This window comes from Phoca vitulina, unplaced genomic scaffold (genome assembly GCF_004348235.1).
Source record: "Phoca vitulina isolate PV1807 unplaced genomic scaffold, GSC_HSeal_1.0 scaffold40, whole genome shotgun sequence".
NCBI classification, from domain to species: Eukaryota; Metazoa; Chordata; class Mammalia; order Carnivora; family Phocidae; genus Phoca; species Phoca vitulina.
In genome coordinates, this window is record NW_022589743.1 from 1861031 (window position 1) to 1879788 (window position 18758).

The 18758-nt window shown below is 55.9% G+C and overlaps 1 protein-coding gene across 1 annotated transcript; it reads left to right on the forward strand.

Moving 5' to 3' along the window:
* Nucleotides 1-317: 317 nt before the first annotated feature.
* EPOP (elongin BC and polycomb repressive complex 2 associated protein) lies at nt 318-2828 on the forward strand. The gene has a single exon (XM_032428761.1). The coding sequence runs from the start codon at nt 756-758 to the stop codon at nt 1893-1895; it is 1140 nt and encodes a 379-aa protein (XP_032284652.1). The 5' UTR covers nt 318-755; the 3' UTR covers nt 1896-2828.
* The last annotated feature ends 15930 nt before the right edge of the window (nt 2829-18758 follow it).

The following is an 18758-nucleotide window of genomic DNA, read 5'->3' on the forward strand; positions in this document are numbered from 1 at the left end:
CCGTGACTGCTAAGGGAAAAACGACTTGTTTTGCGACAACCCAATAGCCGGACGCCACCAGGCCACGTGCAGCGGCGCGTTTCGCCCCTCGCGATCCCACCCGCACACGTTCCCTCTTTTCCTCCCTCCCAGCCGCCGCCGCGCCGGGTCCACGTGTGTGTGTCTGTGTGCGGAATGGGGACGGGGGCGGTGCCGCCGGAGGGGTGGGGTCCGGCCTAACGTCACAGGCCGTGCTGCCCAATCAGCGGCGGGCTCGCGGCCCCGGCGCTGGTATTGGGGCAGCGAGGGGGCAGTTCTCTATAACGCGGTCTCCGGGAGCCAGCGGGGAAGAAAGAAGCCGAGCGGGCGGAAGGCGCCCTCCCCGCCGCCTGGGCCCGGGCACCGGGTGCCGGGCCCGGGGTCCTTCCCGCCTCCCGCGGCCGCCGGCCGCTTTGTTTCCCCAGCCTCTGCGCCCTGGGCTACTCGAGAGGGGCTCCCGCCGGGGCTGCGCAGGGAACGCGGCGGCAGGAAGGGCGGCCGACCGCGCCGGGACTCGCAGGGACCCAGGAGTCCGGCCGCCGGGAGGGCCGCGTGACGAGATCGAGGAGGGAGCCAGAGCTCGGCGGCCCAGGGTTGCGGGCCGGGGGCGCCCGTGAGCAGAGACCTCCCCGTCGAGGGGGGGCGATGTTCCCCTCGCCCGTGGGCTCTTCGGGCAGCCAGCGCACACCGCCGCTGGGACCAGGGCCCCCGCAGTGGGCACCCCCCCGGACGGTTCCATGGAAACTCTGTGCCCCGCTCCCCGCCTCGCAGTGCCGGCGTCCCCGCGAGGGTCGCCCTGCTCCCCGACACCCCGGAAGCCGCGTCGGGGGACCCAGGAGTTCTCTCCGCTGTGCCTGCGTGCCCTTGCCTTCTGCGCCCTTGCCAAACCTCGGGCGTCCTCTCTGGGCCTGGGGCCTGGGGAGCTGGCGCCGCGGGCCCCAGTGCTGTTGGGCCCTCGCGCCCCCCTGTGCACCGGCGGCTGGGCCGCGGATGGCCTGAAGCACCTCGCGGGACCAGCCGGGCGGTCCAGCGATCCGAACTCCCCGGCCGGTCAGGATGCCGACGCCGCAGTGTGCCGGGGCGGTGGCGAGGAGGAAGAGGGCGGAGGCAGTTTCCCGCACTTCGGCTCTCGCGCCGGCTTACCTCCCGGCCGCTGCCCGGCGCCCCTGCGCCCTCGGGAATCTCCGACCAGCTCCGCCTCGGCTCCGCCTCGGCCCGCCTCGGGTCTCGACTCCCAGCCGGGCCCCGCCGCCAGCCCCCATCAGGAGCCCAGTTCCCGGCCTCCGCCGCCACCTGCGGGCCTCTCCACCGAGCCCGCGGGTCCCGGGGCCGCGCCCGAGCCGCCCGCGGCGGGCCAGACGGCCGCAGTCGATGGAAACCCCCCGCAGGCCGCCCCCGAGGCACCAGCCGTTAGCCCCTCGACGGCCAGCGGAGCTCCGGCCGCACCCGGCGATCTCCGCCAGGAACATTTCGATCGTCTGATCCGCCGGTCGAAACTTTGGTGTTATGCGAAGGGCTTCGCTCTCGACACTCCGAGTTTGCGCCGGGGGCCCGAGCGGCCGCCAGCAAAAGGGCCCGCCCGGGGAACCGCCAAGAAACGCCGGCGGCCGCCGCCCCCCCATCGCAGCGCACAGCCCCGCCGCCCTGCACCGACGCTCCCCACCACGAGCACCTTCAGCCTCCTCGACGCCTTCCCCTGCCCCCCGGCCCTGGTGGTGGGGGAGGACGGAGACTTAGGGCCGGCATCTTCGCTTCGCCTCCAGGGAGACTCAAAGCCCCCGCCTGCTCACCCGCTGTGGAGGTGGCAGATAGGGGGTCCTGCTGTCCCTGAGCCCCCAGGCCTCAAATTCTGGGGGATCAACTTGGAGGAACTTTGAGCATGACACCTCTTCTGCCAAGGGGGAAAAGTTGGGGCCACGGCCAAACTTCGGGCTCGAGGACAGGGCCTCATTTCTCACATTTGCCTGTTCCCTTTACGTTTTACGGGCTGCGGTCAGAGGGACCTCAAATGACAGTGATCTTCAAGCACCTAACTGGTTGGGGTGACACCCCCTCCCCCTCATCCTTTGGAGCCGAACCAAGGGCTGGAGTCAGGAGAAGGCTTAACGGAAAAAGGCTTAATGACATAGATTCCAATCCCTCTCCTCTTCCATCTCGGATCTCTGGGGGCAGGGCCTTCACCCCAGGGGGAGCAAAGGAGGCTACCGCTCAAAGACAAGGAAAAAAAAAAAAAGAGGGAGAGAGACCTTGGTGATGGACAAACCGGTTGTTTCTGTGGGCGAGCCAGGGGGATGAGGGGGCTGTGGTGGGGGTGGGGAGGTGATTGGCAGCTCCCTGGGGGCATCCCCCACCCCCACCATCCAGGCCTTTAACCCTTCACTCCCCTCAGGCCTTCCCCAGCACTCCAAGCCCCAAGGGAGCCTTCATGGGGGAGGGGGCAGCTTGGGCAAGGGGGGGATCACCCCCTCCCTGTTCTTTTCCTAAGTCCCCTTTCCCCCCACCAAGGCAGGTGACCCCTAATTGGCGAGATCTTCAGTCTCAGCCGCGAGCCTTTCCCTTTTGTCCCGTTTTGGAGTTTCTCTCTTCAATTTTTCCTGTTTGCTTTCAGTTTATAAGGTCTGACTGGTGAAAGAGGACCTCCCCCTGGATCCATCAACCCCCTCCCCAGTTTGCTTCTCCTATTAGGAGGGGCAGGGCGAAGGGACCTCCTCCTCTCCCAAAGCGCAGACTTTGCCTGGGGGAAAGGGCCAGAGACTGTCCCAGGGAAAGTAATGGAAGGTGGAAGAAATCAATAAAATCAGACCAAACAAGTTGCCTTTCGAGGTCCTCTCCACCGATTTATGGATGGGAGGGGGTGGAGGTAGAGGGCAGGCCTGGGTCCATTCTTTGGACACCCAAACGCAGTCCCCTCAAAAGCTAGAGAGGAGGCTAGCCGCTCCTTATAGAGGGGGTAAATTACAGGGTTCTTGCCCTAATCTCAAGGGTCCCGCGGGGCTTGAAGGGGCAAAGTTTGGGTTTGAATGGGAGCTGGGCTGTGGCATCTTCAGCTTCCTCCCCTAACTTCAGGCATTTCGGGAGTTGTCAGGGACCTGATGGATCCGATGGGGGCTGGGCCAGGGGATTAGTTTTGAGGTCAGAGGTTCTGTTTTCCAGGGGGGAGGGGAGAGGTAGGCCTGGACCACACCCGGCAGCTGAGAGGATCCCCCAGAGTCAGAGAGGGGTGGAATCGCTTTCCCCTTCACGCAGGTGAGATCAGGGGAGCTTAGCTCTTAGGGAGACTCCAAGTTTAGGTGTGAGGGGAACCTGGGAGTGGTAGATCTGCCCGACAAATGAGGGACCCAGTGACCCTTCTGCCCACACTAGTGAATAGCACCCCCTTTTCCCCTAAAAACGGGGTGAGGGAGAAACAGTTCCCACGTTTGTTGCTGGGGAAGGACTTGTCTCCTTTTCTGTGAAAATGCTTTGTAAAAAGTTGTTATTGTTTGCATAGAGCAGATTCTTGAGAAAAACTGTTTTGCGCCACAAAAGTTTTGTTTGTTTTAAAAACTGTCTCTTTCCATTTTTTTCTCCGATGGGGGCGAGGGTGGGGGTGGGGTGGGTGGGCGTGGGTTGGGCTTTGCTCTCTTTCTCCTCAACATCTGGCCTTTATGAACCCTGCTGACCTCCCCTCCCCCCCTCCAGCTGTGTTGTGGGGAGGAGGGGGGAGGGCAAGGAGAGCGCCTCCCACTCCCGTGCTTCAGGGGTATTCCGCTTATTTTGCCCCCCAAGAATGGCGAAGGCAGAGGAAGAAGGCAGATGTGAGGGGTGGGAAGAGACTTGCTGTGAAGAGGGGGTCCTGTGTGTAAGGAGAAATTCAGAAAGGCAGGCTCCTGTTTTTAAAAAGCTCCCTGCTTTTAGTCATGTGGTTCGGGGCAGCTTTGGCCCTTTCGACCAGCCTGGGCGGGGTGGTGCGCGCTCTGGGAGAAGGAGAAAGGTGGGTGGTAGGATACCCTTTGCCGACTCTACTTCTCTGAGCAGTGGGATGTGATGCAGTTCATTTTGTCTTCCCTCCTTCCTCCTTAAATGAAAGCATTAAGCATTAAACCTGAGCCTGGAAGGAGGCTGGGCGGTGAGTTAAAAAACACACCTTTTGGCCAGACCGGGAACTCCCCTTGCTTGCTGACTGGTTTAATTTGGAGAACCTCGGGGCTGGGGGCTTATCTAGAAGCTTTCTAGTCATTCAGCACAACAGGGGACTGTATCTGTTTTCCCGCCTGCCGTAACAATTTACCACAAACTTGGTGCCTTAAAACAACGGAAATCTTTTCTCTCACAGTTCCGGAGGCCAGAAGTCCAAAATTAAGGTGTCAGGAGGGCCATGCTCTCTCTGAAGGCTCTAGGGGAGAATCCCCTCCCTGCCTCTTCCAGCTCCTGGAGGCTCCGGGTGCTCCTTGGGTTGTGGTCGCATCACTCCCGTCTGCCTCGGTCTACACGTGGCCCTCCCCTCTTCGGTCTCTTATAAGGACACTTAATGGATTTAGGGCCCACCCACATAATCCAGCATGATTTCATCTTGACAACTTTGCATGTAGTTACACCTGCAAAGACCCTTGTTGCAAAGAAGGTCACATTCACAAGTTCCAGAGGGAGGGGAGTTAGGACACAGCCAGATCTTTTTGGGTGCCACCATTCAGCCCACCCCAGAAATGGAGTTCCTGAAAGAAGGAACCGCCCAGATTTTCTGGGGAAAGGAAGCATGTGTTGCAGTGTGTGGGGTTGGTCTGGGGTGCTGCCCCTCTGGACGTGGGGCCGCAAGTCTCCCTGAATTGGAGCAGCTTGGTGAAGGGGTAGACTTGGTCTCCTTGCTTTTTCCAGGCTGACCCCAAGGATGCTAGGACTCTGCCCCCCCAACACTCACTGAGGGGGCGGGGAGGGCAGCTCAGTCTCCCCAGGAGGGTCCCCGGAGGCTCTCCCTTCCTCCTGTCCTGTTTCCTCGCCCTTCGGAGCTGCCCTTCGACCTCTGTGGGTATCTCCAGCCCCTGTTCCCAGATTGTCCCTCTGTGTCCTTCCTTCTACCTCTCCCCACCCAGACGTTGCGTCCTCTGAGGCTCTGCTAGTGGCCACCCTGGGTTTGGTGGGATGTGGAGATCAAGGGTCTTTCTTAGCTTCTACCTGGGTCTCTCTTACTGGGTTTTTTCCTTTCCTTTAGTCTCAGAGGGTCTCTGTCTGCGGGCCCCTACCTCTCAACAGCTCTGGGGCCCGTTGTCTGCCCCTCCACATCAGGACCGCCCGTGCGACCGTGAGAGTGAGGGCCTCCTTAAATTTTGTTCCCCAGGCCCCTCGCCTGCCTCACCCTAGTCCAGCCCTGCTCACCATCACCTCCCTCCTCCTGGGAGCCGCCCCCACACCCTCTGCTTCTTGCCTCTTAAATCTTTGCAGCTTGACTTCTGCTCCCTGAAATGGCTCTTTCCAGGGTCACTCACGGCGACCCCCCAAACACAAATCCAATGGTTGCCTCCTGGCCATCCTGACCCCTGTATCTCTTCATGACCTCCGCTGGATGTTCGCCAGGGTCTCCTATTCTGTCCTGTAAGAAGTCCCTGCTCTGTCTTCTGTGCCTCCTCTTCTTTCTCTGACCTCAGGAAGCTTTAAAATGCAGGGAGCCCCGTGATGTCCGGGTGGTGTCTACCCTCCGCCCCCATGTCCCCGCACGTGATGCGCTTCGTCTCTCCCTCTCAAGCCTTCGTCTGGCACATGCATAGGTATGGGAGTCGAAATTACTGTCCCAGCCTCCTCTTCCTCCAGCTCAGCCCCTCTCCTGAGCTGATCTCTGAGTGGTTGCTGGCAACTCATACTTTCCCTATTGAAAACTCAGCTCGGTATCTCCACCCACGGCCCACATCAGCCCCCCTGGTCAAGCCCACATTCTGGATATAGCTCTGCCTTTCTCCCCAAGGCTCAGCTCCTTGAATCCTCACTGGGTCCTCTCATTTGACTCACTGTTGTCTGTTTCTGAACCTCCGTCTCCCACTGGCCTCTCCAGGGCCTCTCCTCTCCTCTCCTCTCCATCAGGGTGCGGGGGGCGCAATGCCTGGTGTGGACCTTTGCAGTAGCCACCTAACTAGTTTCTGTATCTCTGGTTTTCCTCTGATCTCCTCACATCCAATTACCTTCTTATTCAGCAGGTCCCCTGATTTTATTAGATGCAGCCTCCTTGGCCTATCATTTGGGGCCTTCTAGGATTTGACCTTAACCCTCATGGCCCTGTTTCTTCACTTTATATACCATGTGGTCCATCACATTGGATTGCCCTTCCTTCCCGCAGCCACCCACCTCTTTCTCTACCTTCCTTCTCCAAAGCCCATTTGAAATGGTGTCTCCTCCACAAAAGTCTTTTTTGACACCCCCCCTCCCCCATTGGATGTCATCCATGCCACCTTTAAGACCCTCTTTACTCTTTTATGTCTGGGGCAGGGGCGGTGGAGTGTGGTGGAAGAATAAGGGCTTTGGAGCCAAATACTCCTGTTGCCCCTTTCCACAGAGAGCCTGGGAAGTTAAGTCAGGCCGTGGAGGGGAGAGGAGCTGGAAATCACCTTTCTGACCTAAGCTTTCAGTTTGTTGCTTTGGCCTTAACTGAGAGTTATTAACACAAAACGGACACTTCAAAATCACTCCTATAATTGTAGAAACTTCCCGAGAAGACACTATCCAGTGTGCCAAATCCCCCTACATGGTGTTTATGGTTTCTTTAATTAAAGATAAAAAAATTAAGATTATTGATGATAAGGTTGTAGTTGTGATTTTTTTCTTCATCTTTCTACAGTCATCTTGTATCTTTCTCTTCATTTTCTTTAGGTCCTGGATCTGTGTCCTGTACACCAGGCGCCTAATGAGTACTTGTCCAATGCAGAGTGCGTATTTTAAAAGGCTTATTTAAAGGACTGTGCAGCCGCGACTGGAGTGGCACTTAGCCAGGATGCAGTTCTAGAGCCGTCCACAAGATGCTGCTGTCTGCTAGCGCCAGAGGATGATGCCCGGCTGAGGAAGGGTGGGTCGGGGAAGAAAGTAAGTCTTCCACGCAATTGAGCACCTCCCAGTGCTGGGTCCTGGGGAGAGGGATGTGTTGGACATGGTCTCTGAATACAAGGAACTAAGTCAGGTGCTTTCATACATTATCTTGCTTTCATAACAGTAGATGGGTATTATTATCCCTGTTTAGTAGATGAGGAAATGGAAGCTCAGAGAGGTTAATGAATTTTCCTGAGGTCACACAGCCAGTGGAGGGGCAGTTTAACTCTGGTCTGTCTGATTGGGTTTTCCCCTAATAGCGATTGTTATAGCAAACATTTACATGGCACTTGCTTGGAGCCTGGCACTGTCCTAAGTGCTTTATGCCTAGTCACACATCTAATCCGCAGAACAACACTAACAGGTAGGTACTATTATTAGCCCCATTTTGCAGCTGGGTATAGAGAGGTATAGAGAGGTTAATCTGACACAGAATTGTGCTGTTAGAGTTTGTGCTCTTTTTAAAATTTTAAATTATTATTATTTTTTTTAAAGATGTATTTATTTATTCATGAGAAACAGAGAGAGGCAGAGGCAGAGGGAGCCCGATGGAGGACTCAATCCCAGGACCCTGGGATCATGACCTGACCGAAGGCAGATGCTTAACCAACTGAGCCTCCCGGGCTCCCCTGTGCTTTTTTTTTAATTTTTAAATTTTTTTTATATTTTCTTTTTTTTTTAAGATTTTATTTATTTATTTGACACAGAGAGAGAGAGCACAAGTAGGCAGAGCGGCAGGCAGAGAGAGAGGGAGAAGCAGGCTCTCCGCTGAACAGGGAGCCCGATGTGGGACTCGATCCCAGGACCCTGAGATCGTGACCCGAGCCGAAGGCAGATGCTCAACCGAATGAGCCACCAGGGCCCCTCTTTTTTTTTTTTTAAGAGTTTATTTATTTTTATTTAGAGAGAGAGGGAGTGTGCATGTGGTGGGGGGAGGGGCAGAGGGAGAGAGAGAATCTAAAGCAGATTCCATGCTGAGCTTGGAGCCTGATGTGGGACCCGATCCCACTACCCTAAGACCATGACCGGAGCCGAAACCAAGAGTTGGACGCTTAACCGACTGAGCCACCCAGGGGCCCCCGAGTTTGTGCGCTCACCAACCACACTGCTGCCATGTTTCAGCACCTCAGCCGCAACCAGCTACAGACCAGAGGTGGCCTCCCACCAATATTTGGAAGTCACAGAGCTCTGTGCCAGAGACGCAAAGACACAGAACCTGACCCTGAGGAGCCTAAAGCTGCATGGAAGAAGGAGGATATGCAGCCCCCTCCTTGGGGTGTGGGCTCTCCACAGACGTGCTGTCTACTCTAGCTGAGTGGTTTACGCTTTCTGGGCTTGGGGAGCGGGATGTGTCATATGACCACCTGAAACCAGGGGACTCTGTAGCAGGAAGTGACTCAGACACAGGAGGTTTGTGATCCATGATGATTGACTGCAAAATTATAGCACTTTAAAAAAATAGAGGGAAAGTTATCTACTTTAAAATGCATGAAAATCCGTCCTGATGAACGTTTTCATGTGTGCACACCCATGTGATCATTACCCATTTCTAGTCTCGCCCTCTGGGAAGCTCCGTCAGGCTCACTCCCAGCCGGTCCCCTGACCTGGACGTAACCCCCTTGCTGGCCTCTATCAGATTCATTTGGAATGGTTTTAACCTTCATCGAAGTGAAAGGTACTTTTTTGGTTCTGGCTTCTTTTGTATAACATTCGGGATTCATCGTGCTGTTTCACGTGGCAGTCATTTATTCTTTTCATTGCCATGTAGTATTTCTATTATATGAATATTCTATAATTTCTACATTCTGTTCATGGATCTTTGGGTCATTTCCCATTTTCAGCTTTGTGTATAAAGTTGTGTGGCCCAATTTTAAAGGAATTGGGAGGGGCAGCAGCAAAGAAGCGAAGGGCACTAACACTGACTCAAGCATTAACTGGACAATGGGCTAAGGGCTGGAGATAAGAAATAGCTAAAACCCTATATTTCTCTCCCCAAAGCTTTCAGCTTAGTACAGGAGAGAGACAAGTGAGCAAACGGCCACAGTGCAGCAGAACAAGATGGAGATTAGTGAGGCTGAAGGAACAATGGGGCTTGTAGGAACCCTGGGGGATCAGGGAGGACTTCCCAGATGAGGAGAAATCTGAGTTGTGTCTCAAAGGTAGATAGGAATTCATGAAGTGAAGAAGGCCAGGGAAGTGTTGAGGACAGAGCACAAAGTGGGCAGCTTGAGTGAATGGGACTCTTAAACAGATCATATTACCTGGAGCACAGGGTACAAATGACAAGAGATGAAGGAGACAGAGGTCAGATCACAAAAGATCTTGTGTATCAGGGTGAGGAGTTTATTCTGAAGGCAACAAAGAGCCCCTGAAGGATGGTCCAATCAGACTGTGGTGGCCATAAACTCTCCTTTACTTACTTTTTTTTTTTTTAAGATTTTATTTATTTATTTGACAGAGAGAGACATAGCGAGTGGGAACACAAGCAGGGGGAGTGGGAGAGGGAGAAGCAGGCTTCCCCGCAGTGCAGGGAGCCCGATGCGGGGCTCGATCCCAGGACCCCGGGATCACGACCTGAGCCGAAGGCAGACGCTTAACGACTGAGCCACCCAGGCGCCCCTCCTTTACTTACTTTTTGTTCCACAAATATTAATTGAGCCCTTACTTATGTGCGGGGCATTGTGCCAGGCATTGAGAGACAGTGTGAGCAAAACAGGCAGGGTCCTGGCTTTCTGGAGCTTGGCGGGTGGGGGACAGACAGATCATAGTCAACAATCACACAGCTGAGACAATTGCTGTGAAAGAGATGTGCATGGGGCCACGGGCTGTGCCGGGAGGGTCTGACCTAGTCCGGGAGAGCAGATGCATCTCTGGGGAAGCAGTGCTTGTGATGAGCTTGGAAAGATGACTGGGAGAGATGGCAGGGAGAGGAGAGGGAAGTGTTCCAGGTGGCAGGGACAGCTGGATCAAAGTCTTGGGGCTCGGGGAGCTAGGTGAGCTAAGTGCATCCAAGAATGGAGTATGGCCGGGGCCTAGAATAGGGGAGAGGCTGCACAGAGGCCTTTCTGTGCAGGGGCAGGGCTGGACCTTGCAGGGCCTTGTGGGCTGAGATAAAGAGTTTGCCTTGTTCTCGGAGCACTGGGGAGCCAGAGATGGGTGTAAGCAGGGCTGTGACAATCAGATTTGTGTTTGGAGAGGATCGCCATGTCCTCAGAGTGGACGATGGGAGCAAAGGCGGATGTGGGGAGGTTGCTGAGGAGACTGTTGTTGCAGTCCAGGCAAGAGGTGAGGGTGGGGATACAGGCATGAAGTGAGGCAGACGCATGTACCATTGGCCAGATGTGGGGAGGGTCAGATGGGGATGGGGAGAGGGCAGTGACCACAGCAAGTCTCAGGACTCTGGCCTTAGACACTGGGTTGACAATAAGACAGGGAACACTGTGCTGGAGTGGGATCTGGGGGAACATCCTGAGCTCGGATTTGAACACATAGAGTCCAAGATGCCTTTGAGACATCCAAGTGGTTGTTTGGGTCTGATGCTCAGGGAAGAGGGGAGGGCTAGAGATATACTCATGTGATCACGTGTGTGTCCGTGGGAATGGAGGTTGGGAGGCTGGATGTGGGGCTCAGGGAAAGACTGAAAAGGGAAAAGAGAAGAGGGCTTAGGGCCTTGGCGAATGCCCATGTTTCACTGGAGGATGGTGCGAAGTATTGGGGGGCGGGTGGAGGCAGGGAGACCAGCTTGGAAGCTGTGAGAAAGGAGAGGAGTCAGCAGGGAGGAGGAGAGTAGAGTCCTCACTGGAGAGGCCTTTATACAGTAGAATTGCCAGCACTGAGTGTGGGGTGAGGGAGAGGAGGAGTCTGGGAGTCTGGCTTGGATCCCAGATTTTGGCCTTTGGTGCCCAGGTGGGTCTGCTGCCCAAGAGGGAAACCTGAACTGGAGATGGAAATGTTTGGAGTCATCCGCATATGACTGGAAAACAAGAATGACCAACTAATGGGTGTCAAGAGAAGAGGGCTCCGAGAAGAGAACCCTGAGGGACATTAACGAAGGTGAGAGGGACAGCTGGGAGGTAGGACAGAGGCCAAGGAGGCTCTGGTGATCACGGTTGGGTGGCCACCAGAATGTGTGCTCAATGGCTGCCCAGCTGACTCGCCACCCAGCTTCCCTCAAGGTCAGGTGTGGCCGTGTGATTCCATTCCCTCCAGTGGGGTGCGAGGGGGAGGTAGTATGGGCGCTTCTCCACCTGGGCTTTAAGACCCTGGATACACTTTTCTACACTCCCTTTCCCCTTCCTGCCCCGGAGCCCAGCATGGCGGCCACCCAGCTCGTCTTGAGTCACCGATAATACCCTAGGGGGCAGTGCAGCAACACCGCAGAAGGAGCCTGGGTTTGGGAATGCCTGCCCAGTGGTTTCCCACTGCCCTGGAATGTTCCCTCTGAACATGAGAAGGAAGAAACTTTACATTTTTAAGCCACTGTCTTTTTTGGATCTCTTTGCTATAGGAGTTTAGCTGAACTAATACGACTTAGCCTAACCAAGCTACTACAATTTAAGCATAACTCAACTAATACCATTAATTAGCCTAATAAAGAATTAGCTAGGCTACTGTTTTATTATATTGCAATTTATTTTATTTTATTTTATTTTTTTAAAGACTTGATTTATTTGCCAGAGAGAGAGAGCAAGAATACAAGCAGGGGGAGCAGCAGGCAGAGGGAGAAGCAGGCTCCCCACTGAGCAGGGAGCCTGACTTGGGACTCGATCCCAGGACCCTGGGATCATGACCTGAGCCGAAGGCAGATGCTTAACCAACTGAGCCACCCAGGCGTCCCATATCACACTGCATTTTAATTTATATTGTGTTAGGCTACTAATACACTATAACTTTTTTTTTTTAAGATTTTATTTATTTATTTGATAGAGATAGACAGAGGGAGAGCACAAGCAGGTGGAGTGTCAAGCAGAGGGAGAGGGAGAAGCAGGCTCCCCGCTGAGGAAGGAGCCCGATGTGGGGCTCGATCCCAGGACCCTGGGATCATGACCTGAGCCGAAGGCAGCCGCTTAACCGACTGAGCCACCGAGGCGCCCCTACTAATACACTATAACTTATCCTAATACAAGAACCAAGGGAGGACAGTGCATCAAGAAAGAGAGAGGGAACAGTGTTGAATGTTGCACAACGATCAGATAAAAAGGACCGAAGAAGGTCCACTGGCCTTGGCAACGAGGAGGTCACTGATGACTCTCGTGAGCCCTTCCAGGGGCATGCTGGGGTGAAATGGGAGGTAAAGAAGTACATACAGCAAATGCAGTCTTCTCTCTGAGGAACTTGGATGTGAAGGCAAGAGATGGAGAAGGATCTAGAAGGGGACTCGTATCAAGCATGGTTACCGTGGGGCTGGGGGAGATTGGGGGGTTGAAAATGCTGGAAAAAGGATGAGCTCACTCAGGAGTGAGGCCTCTCTGGAGGGGCAGGGGCTGAGACCATGAGTTCAGGTGGATGGGAGGGAAATGTGTGTTCCCAGACGGGCTCAGACTCCTGCACATAGGCACACAGATACGCATGCACACGCAGGAGACAGAAGAGCGGACGAGCGTGAAGACAGGCAAGTTGACAGCTGTGGGAGCAGGGAGGCAAAAGAACTTTCTAGAGAGCTTCCATTTGCTCTGAGAAGTAGGAGAATAGGTTGAGGGGTGCTGTGGGGGAGGGGAGAGACTTGGGCAGAGCTCAGTTGAGAGAAGGAATCTGCTAACAAGGCAGAGATAGTTGGAAACCCAGAGTTGGTGGAGCCACCAAATTTCCTGGGGGTGGGGGCTGTTTCCAGCTGAGCTTAGCCTCTGGGGTCTAGGAGTGCAGCAAGCAGGTGGATAGGCCCAGGGTGGGAATTCTTCCCATTATAGGCACGAGAATGAGCGTCTGAAGTGATGGATCCAGGGGTTGGGCAGGGAAGGAATTTGAGCCAGGGGTGGGGGGCAAGAATTCAGCAGAAAATGGAGAAGCATGGAGGGTGTTGCGGAGGGCACAGAGCAGCTGCATGGAAAGAGGGAGGCCTGGAACGGGGGGTGGGGGTGGAGGTTGGCTAGTGGAGGCTGCTTACCTTTCCAGCTTTGCAGAGAGCCCCAAGGCCACGCTGGATGACAGCAGGACTTGGGTTGGAGAGGCATTCTGGGAGTTAAGAGCCAGAGTCTTTAAAATATGGGGGTGTGGGTGGGGCAGATAGTGGCAGGAGCCTTCCCTCTGCCCCTAGCCTGGCTTCCCTGGGCCTCAGTCCCCATTTCCTCCTGGGCTGAGTGACTTCCTGTAGCACAGGACAGGGCTGTTGGGAGGCAGATGTGGGAGATCCCCTCTGCCCCCACACAGACACTGACAGGCAGAATAAGTAATGACCTCTTACATTTATGTGGCAGAGCTTAGCCATTTACAAAGGCTTTCACATCCCCTACCTGTGCAATCAAGTCTTTGTTTTAGCAGAGGAACAACTGAGGGATTAAGATGCTCAAGGACCTATCGTTGTGGGGGGTCGCTTTGCCCCACATCACATCATGTGATGTCCATAGACCATGGCCTCTCGACCTTGATTTTGTTGCCATGGAAAAGGAAGGGAAGAGTCCCCAGCCCTTGACCCCTTTCATGGACGTACAGGTCTTGTCACGGGGAAATAAGGCACCTGCAGTTTCCCAGGGTGGGCACAGTGGAGGGAAGAGGGGACACTGGGGATCCATTCCTGGGTTTGGGGGGCATTCCGGAGGCAGCAGGGCCGGCATGGGGAGCCATGTGCCTCCTTTGGTGTTTTCCTGGCCTGGAGGATGAGGATCTATAAGCCGGAGCTGGAGAGGGAGTCGGGGAGCCCCCGTGGGGAATTGTGTCTAAGGCTTATGAGGGCCTGTATGTCTGTTCACTTGTGTCCCTTGGTCCTATGAACAAGGGAGCCTTGTGTATGTGTCCATGAAGTGGTCCTTGACATGTTCCTGAATTGGGCAGGTGTCTCCGGCCATGCACACACGTGTGCATGAGCCTGAGTGTGTCTGGAGAGGCACACCTGCATCTCTTGATCCCAAGCCCACTGAGCATGCGTCTGTCTCTTGGCTATGCCGGGCTCTGAGTCTAGGGACGTGTAAGGACGTGTCCCCTCTGCACTGAGGCAGAAACTAGGTCAGCGTGCGGGCGGGAGTGAAGTTAGGGATCGATTCTCCAGCAGTAACAGGCTGAATGTGGAAAGATGGCAGGGGTGGAGGAGGGGGAGGGCACAGCAAAAGGTATTCTTGGGATCCTGGGAACCCCCAGCCTTTTCCTGACACCTCCCCTGCCTGGGGGGAGGGGGACAAAGAAAGGAGCGGAAGTAGGGGAGAACCTTCCCACACAGGGACTGGGAATGGGGGACGGGGGAGAAAGGCAGAGGCCGAGATGTTGGGGGTGTCCTGACCTGGGGCTTGTGGGGTGGGGGAGCCAGATGTCGCATGAAATGGATGTCTGGTGCTTTGGTCAAGAAAAATGTCTCTTTTTCCCGTGGAAAAAATGTTGGCGTCCCTCTTGCCTGATACCACCAGACTTGCCACAGCAAGAATCCATAACGACACCCTTCCCTCCATCCCTTCCTGCTCTCCCTTCACCTGGAGGCGAAGAGAAGCTGCAAGTAGGCCCCGAATAGCCTCTTGCCTGGGTGGGGAAGAGGATCGAGGGCTTTCTGGTCAGATGGGGGGAGTGAGGGCTAGATTTAATTAAGAAAAAGATGGAGAGTGTCTGTGTCCAGATACTGATGGGGGGTCTTTGCCAGGGATCTGGGGAGGGGAAACCTCCAGTACTTCTTTTCTTGTCCCTGCGGAAAGATGCAACAGGGTCAGGGCACCCAGCCCAGGAACCTGGCTGCATGGGAAGGGTCTCCTATCCCAGGGAGTGAGAATCCTGACTCCTCTGGGCCCTAAGTCCCCCAACCAGAGAGACACTTGTTTGTCTCTCCCCCCCAGTGCTGGACACCCTTCAACCCAGGCCCCTAAGCCCTAACCCCACAACCCTGCATGTCCCTGTGTGAACTGGGAGCAGGGAATCAGATGCCAGGAGCCCCGGTTAGAGCAGGGGGCCCTCCCCAATGGCCAGGCCTCCCTGGATAGGACATGCTGTCCCTGTGCCAGGGCCCCGTGCCGCCCTGGCCCTGCCTCCACCTTCCTGCTTCCTCCTCCATCTGAGCTGATGGGGCGGCCGCAGCACCTTCTCTCTCAACACCTTCCCCCTGGGGCCTAGCCAAGTACCACTCAGCCCGAGGCCAGCAGGCTCTCGGCAGCAGCAGCAGCGCAGGCTCCTTGGCTCCTACCCCTCCCCTCCCCTCTGCCGCACCCCTCCCCTCCCTTCCTGTTTTCCGAGGCCCAGCAGTCCACCGAGAGCCCCTGCCCTGTCTGGGGCCCATGCTGCGGGCCTTTAAGTCAGGGGCTCTGTTTCAGGCACCCATCAGTCCAAACCCTTGTGTGCTCCATGTCACTCTGCGCCCATGTGGGTGTCAGCTTAGTCCTTTGTGGGCTCTAAGTCAGCCCAGACCCCGGTAGCCACGGCGGGCTCCACTTCAGTCTCGTTCCTCACGGGCTCCAGGATACTCCGAAGCCACGGGGGCCCTGTATTCACTAGCTCAAGCCCCCTTAGATGCCGTGTCACTCTCGGCCCTGTGAGCTCTGGTGGGTCTGGAGCCCTGTGGACTCCTCAGTGTGGGCTACTGTGGGCTCCCTGACACTCCGGGCTGGGAGTTCCAGGTCAGCTGAGGTCCAGGTCGTAATTCCTTGCCTACCGCTGGACACGGTGGATAGATCCCATCTGCCTCAGCACCCTGGACCCCTAGGGACTCCTGTGGGTTCTATGTCCATCTAAGTCACCTTCATGTGGTTCTAATTCCTTGCAGACCCCTGCCGCTCGATTGGAGTTTGAGGACCAGCAGCACTGGTATCACCTGGGACTTGGTAGAAACGCAGCATCTCAGGTCCCACCCAGACCTTCTGAATGGGAGGCTGCGTGGGTCACCGGACCACTATGATTCGTAGAGCGAATGATGAACAGCATCACTGTCAACCTCACGTCAGCTTGGATCAAGGTGGAATCACGCTGACCCAATGCCGTGGGAGCTCTGTGACGCCCAGACCGATGTGGGTGCCATACTACAGAGCCCCCAGGGCCCCCTGAGAGTTGAGGTGCTCTCCCTGTGACTCCTGGGTCTCCCGCCTTTCTCTTCTTCCCTCCTGAGGCCTCGCCTCTAACCAATTCCCTTCTCCAAAACCAAATGCCCGCTCCCCTGCCCTGCAGCTCTGGTCCCCTCTGCACAGAGTCCAAGCACAAAGGGCTTTTGTCATCCCCACTCTGAGCTCGGCTTTGGGGATCCTCCTGACCCTCCCTCCCCACCAGCCGACCTCAGGCCACCCCAGCTGGAGGCTGCTGTGGTAGTTTTCCACGCCTTCTGTTCTCTGCCTCATACACACGTCGCACAGATAGATCCAAAGTCTATATCTATATATACTTCTCACTCCCCCACCCCCGGACGGCGTGCGTCTCGTTTGCCAGGCTGTGGTCGTGCAGTCTGTCGCTCGTTAAGGCACTGTCTCAGATTTGCATGTTTAATATTTTATCCAGGAAGCGCTCCTGGCTGGGGCCCTGGGAGGTGGTGTGAAGCCGACAGAATGTCAGGCCCCGGAACGATGGCTCACGGGTGGTGGCGGTGGGATGAGTGTCTGGGGGACTGGAGAATGGTGACGCCAGTTCCTGGCTGCTTGTCTGGCTTCGGCGTGGGGGTGGGGTGGGGAGAACATCTCAGAGATCAGCACCCCAGGCCTGTGCAGGGAGCCTCCCTTCCTCCGGGCACTCAGCCGGTGGAAGGGTGAACTCCGATGTGAACTTGCTCTTTTAGCTTCAACAGCTCCTCCAGGTCATTTCAGTGTCTGGGGATTTTCCAGCAGGAAGCAGCCCTTTGGTTCCATGGAGAAGTGTCAAGTTGCCCCTGAGCCAGGGCAAACCATGGAGGCGGACAGAGTGGGTGGGAGGAGATAGGGGGGAGAGCATTGAGTGTGGCCAGTGCTGTGCGACCTTCGGGTGTCATTGAGCTCTCTGGGCTCCTGTGAGTGACAGGGGAGGACCATCAGCATCTTCACTCCCACCCGGGCATGTCGGAGACCTGAGTTAGTGGAAGGCAGTACAGGGTGTTGAGGGCGATCTCTTCTGTTCCCAGATATTTGTAAAGACCTGAGCGGGCAGGAGGGGGAGAGGCAGGGGAAGATGAGGCTGTACCCCAAGGGCAGATGGAAAGATCTGAAGATGGAAGGCGGGGGGAGGGGAGCACAGACAGACACAGGCCTTTCATTCTGACCCTTGGGAAGCATGAAATGCCTGATTGTGCCTGTGTCCAGAGGCTCAGTGGGGCCTGGAGGTTGGGAGGAGAAGGGAGAGCCTGCTCCATCCCCCAAGACCCTTGGGAACAAGATCCCCACACATTCTGCTGTAGTCTGGCAAGGCTCCTACAGAAAGGCCTTCTTAGAGAGGGCAGGATGGGGCCTGGCCCCAGACCCTGCTCACCATCCCCCTCCTCTGCCCGGGGCCCTGGAGGTTTATCAGTGCAGGGCTTAGCCCTGGTTGGCGGTAGGGGCCAGGAAGGGGTGTGTGGGGGAGGGTGTGTGTGATTAGCTCTCAGCCTGCCACTGGGACACCCTCCTGCCCCAGAGCTGCCCGCCCCACAGCTGTTCCCGTTGCTCCTCCCCCAGGTACCAAGTTGGGAAGTTCTTCCTGGTGTCTTGCCTCAGTTCTTTCTGCTGCCACTTCAGTGCAAAGACTCTCTGTTCTGCCACCTTCGAGGATTAGGGCCCCTCATGTCCTGGGGTTTGCTGCTACCGCCACCCAGGAAGAGGCATCGTGGTTTGATATGGAAGCTTGGAAGCCTGGTCTGCTTCTCTGGCCCATTGCTCTGCCCACACACATAGAGGGCTTGGCCTCTCTGTCAAGTGATACCCTCCTGTCTGCATCCCCACCATCCACCCGATGAGAAGGAGCTGGAGAGGAGGCTTCCAGGGCCTCCAAACAACCACAACGGACTCCACCAAGCCGCGACCAAAGCACAGACAGAGTACATGCTGGCGAGTGCTCTGCTCCTCATAATGCTCCCCATCTAGGTCAGTGGTTTGCAAAAGCCTTTACACTTGGGACTTTTTGTCCAAAGCGTATCATGCAGAAACAGAGAGAAACAAAGCCAGGAAAAGTCCAGCTGCTGTGATGGAACCGCTGGTGGGGAGCTGGTGAGGCCTGCCTGCTCTATACCTCCTGCCTCCTGGAAGCCTCTCCTGCCCCTCCCGCCACCCCCTAGGGGCTCCTGAGAGGCCTCCCGCAGGACTCCCAGTGCTTGGCAGGGCACAGCTAGAAAAACACTGATCTGCAAAATCTCATTTTTTAACTCTTGGAAGCTGCCAATCAAAAGGAATGGGGGCCGGCAGAGATAGGAGTGTGACAGTCCCACAGGTACAACTCGATGGCAAGGAAAGAAGAGGCAGAATGATGCTAAAAAGCAGACATGCAAACCTGAAGGGCTCAAGGCTGAGTTTGGGGGTGACCTTGAATGCTCCTCAAGAAACTCTGGGGGCTGGACTGAATAACAGCACCTGCTCAGAGTGGGGGCCTGGGGTGTTAAGGGAGGGTCATGTTTGGTGGAAAGGAATGAGATGCGAAATTTA

Coding starts and splice junctions, on each gene's coding strand:
- EPOP (XM_032428761.1), top strand. CDS start 756: ATGGAAACTCTGTGCCCCGCTCCCCGCCTCGCAGTGCCGGCGTCCCCG.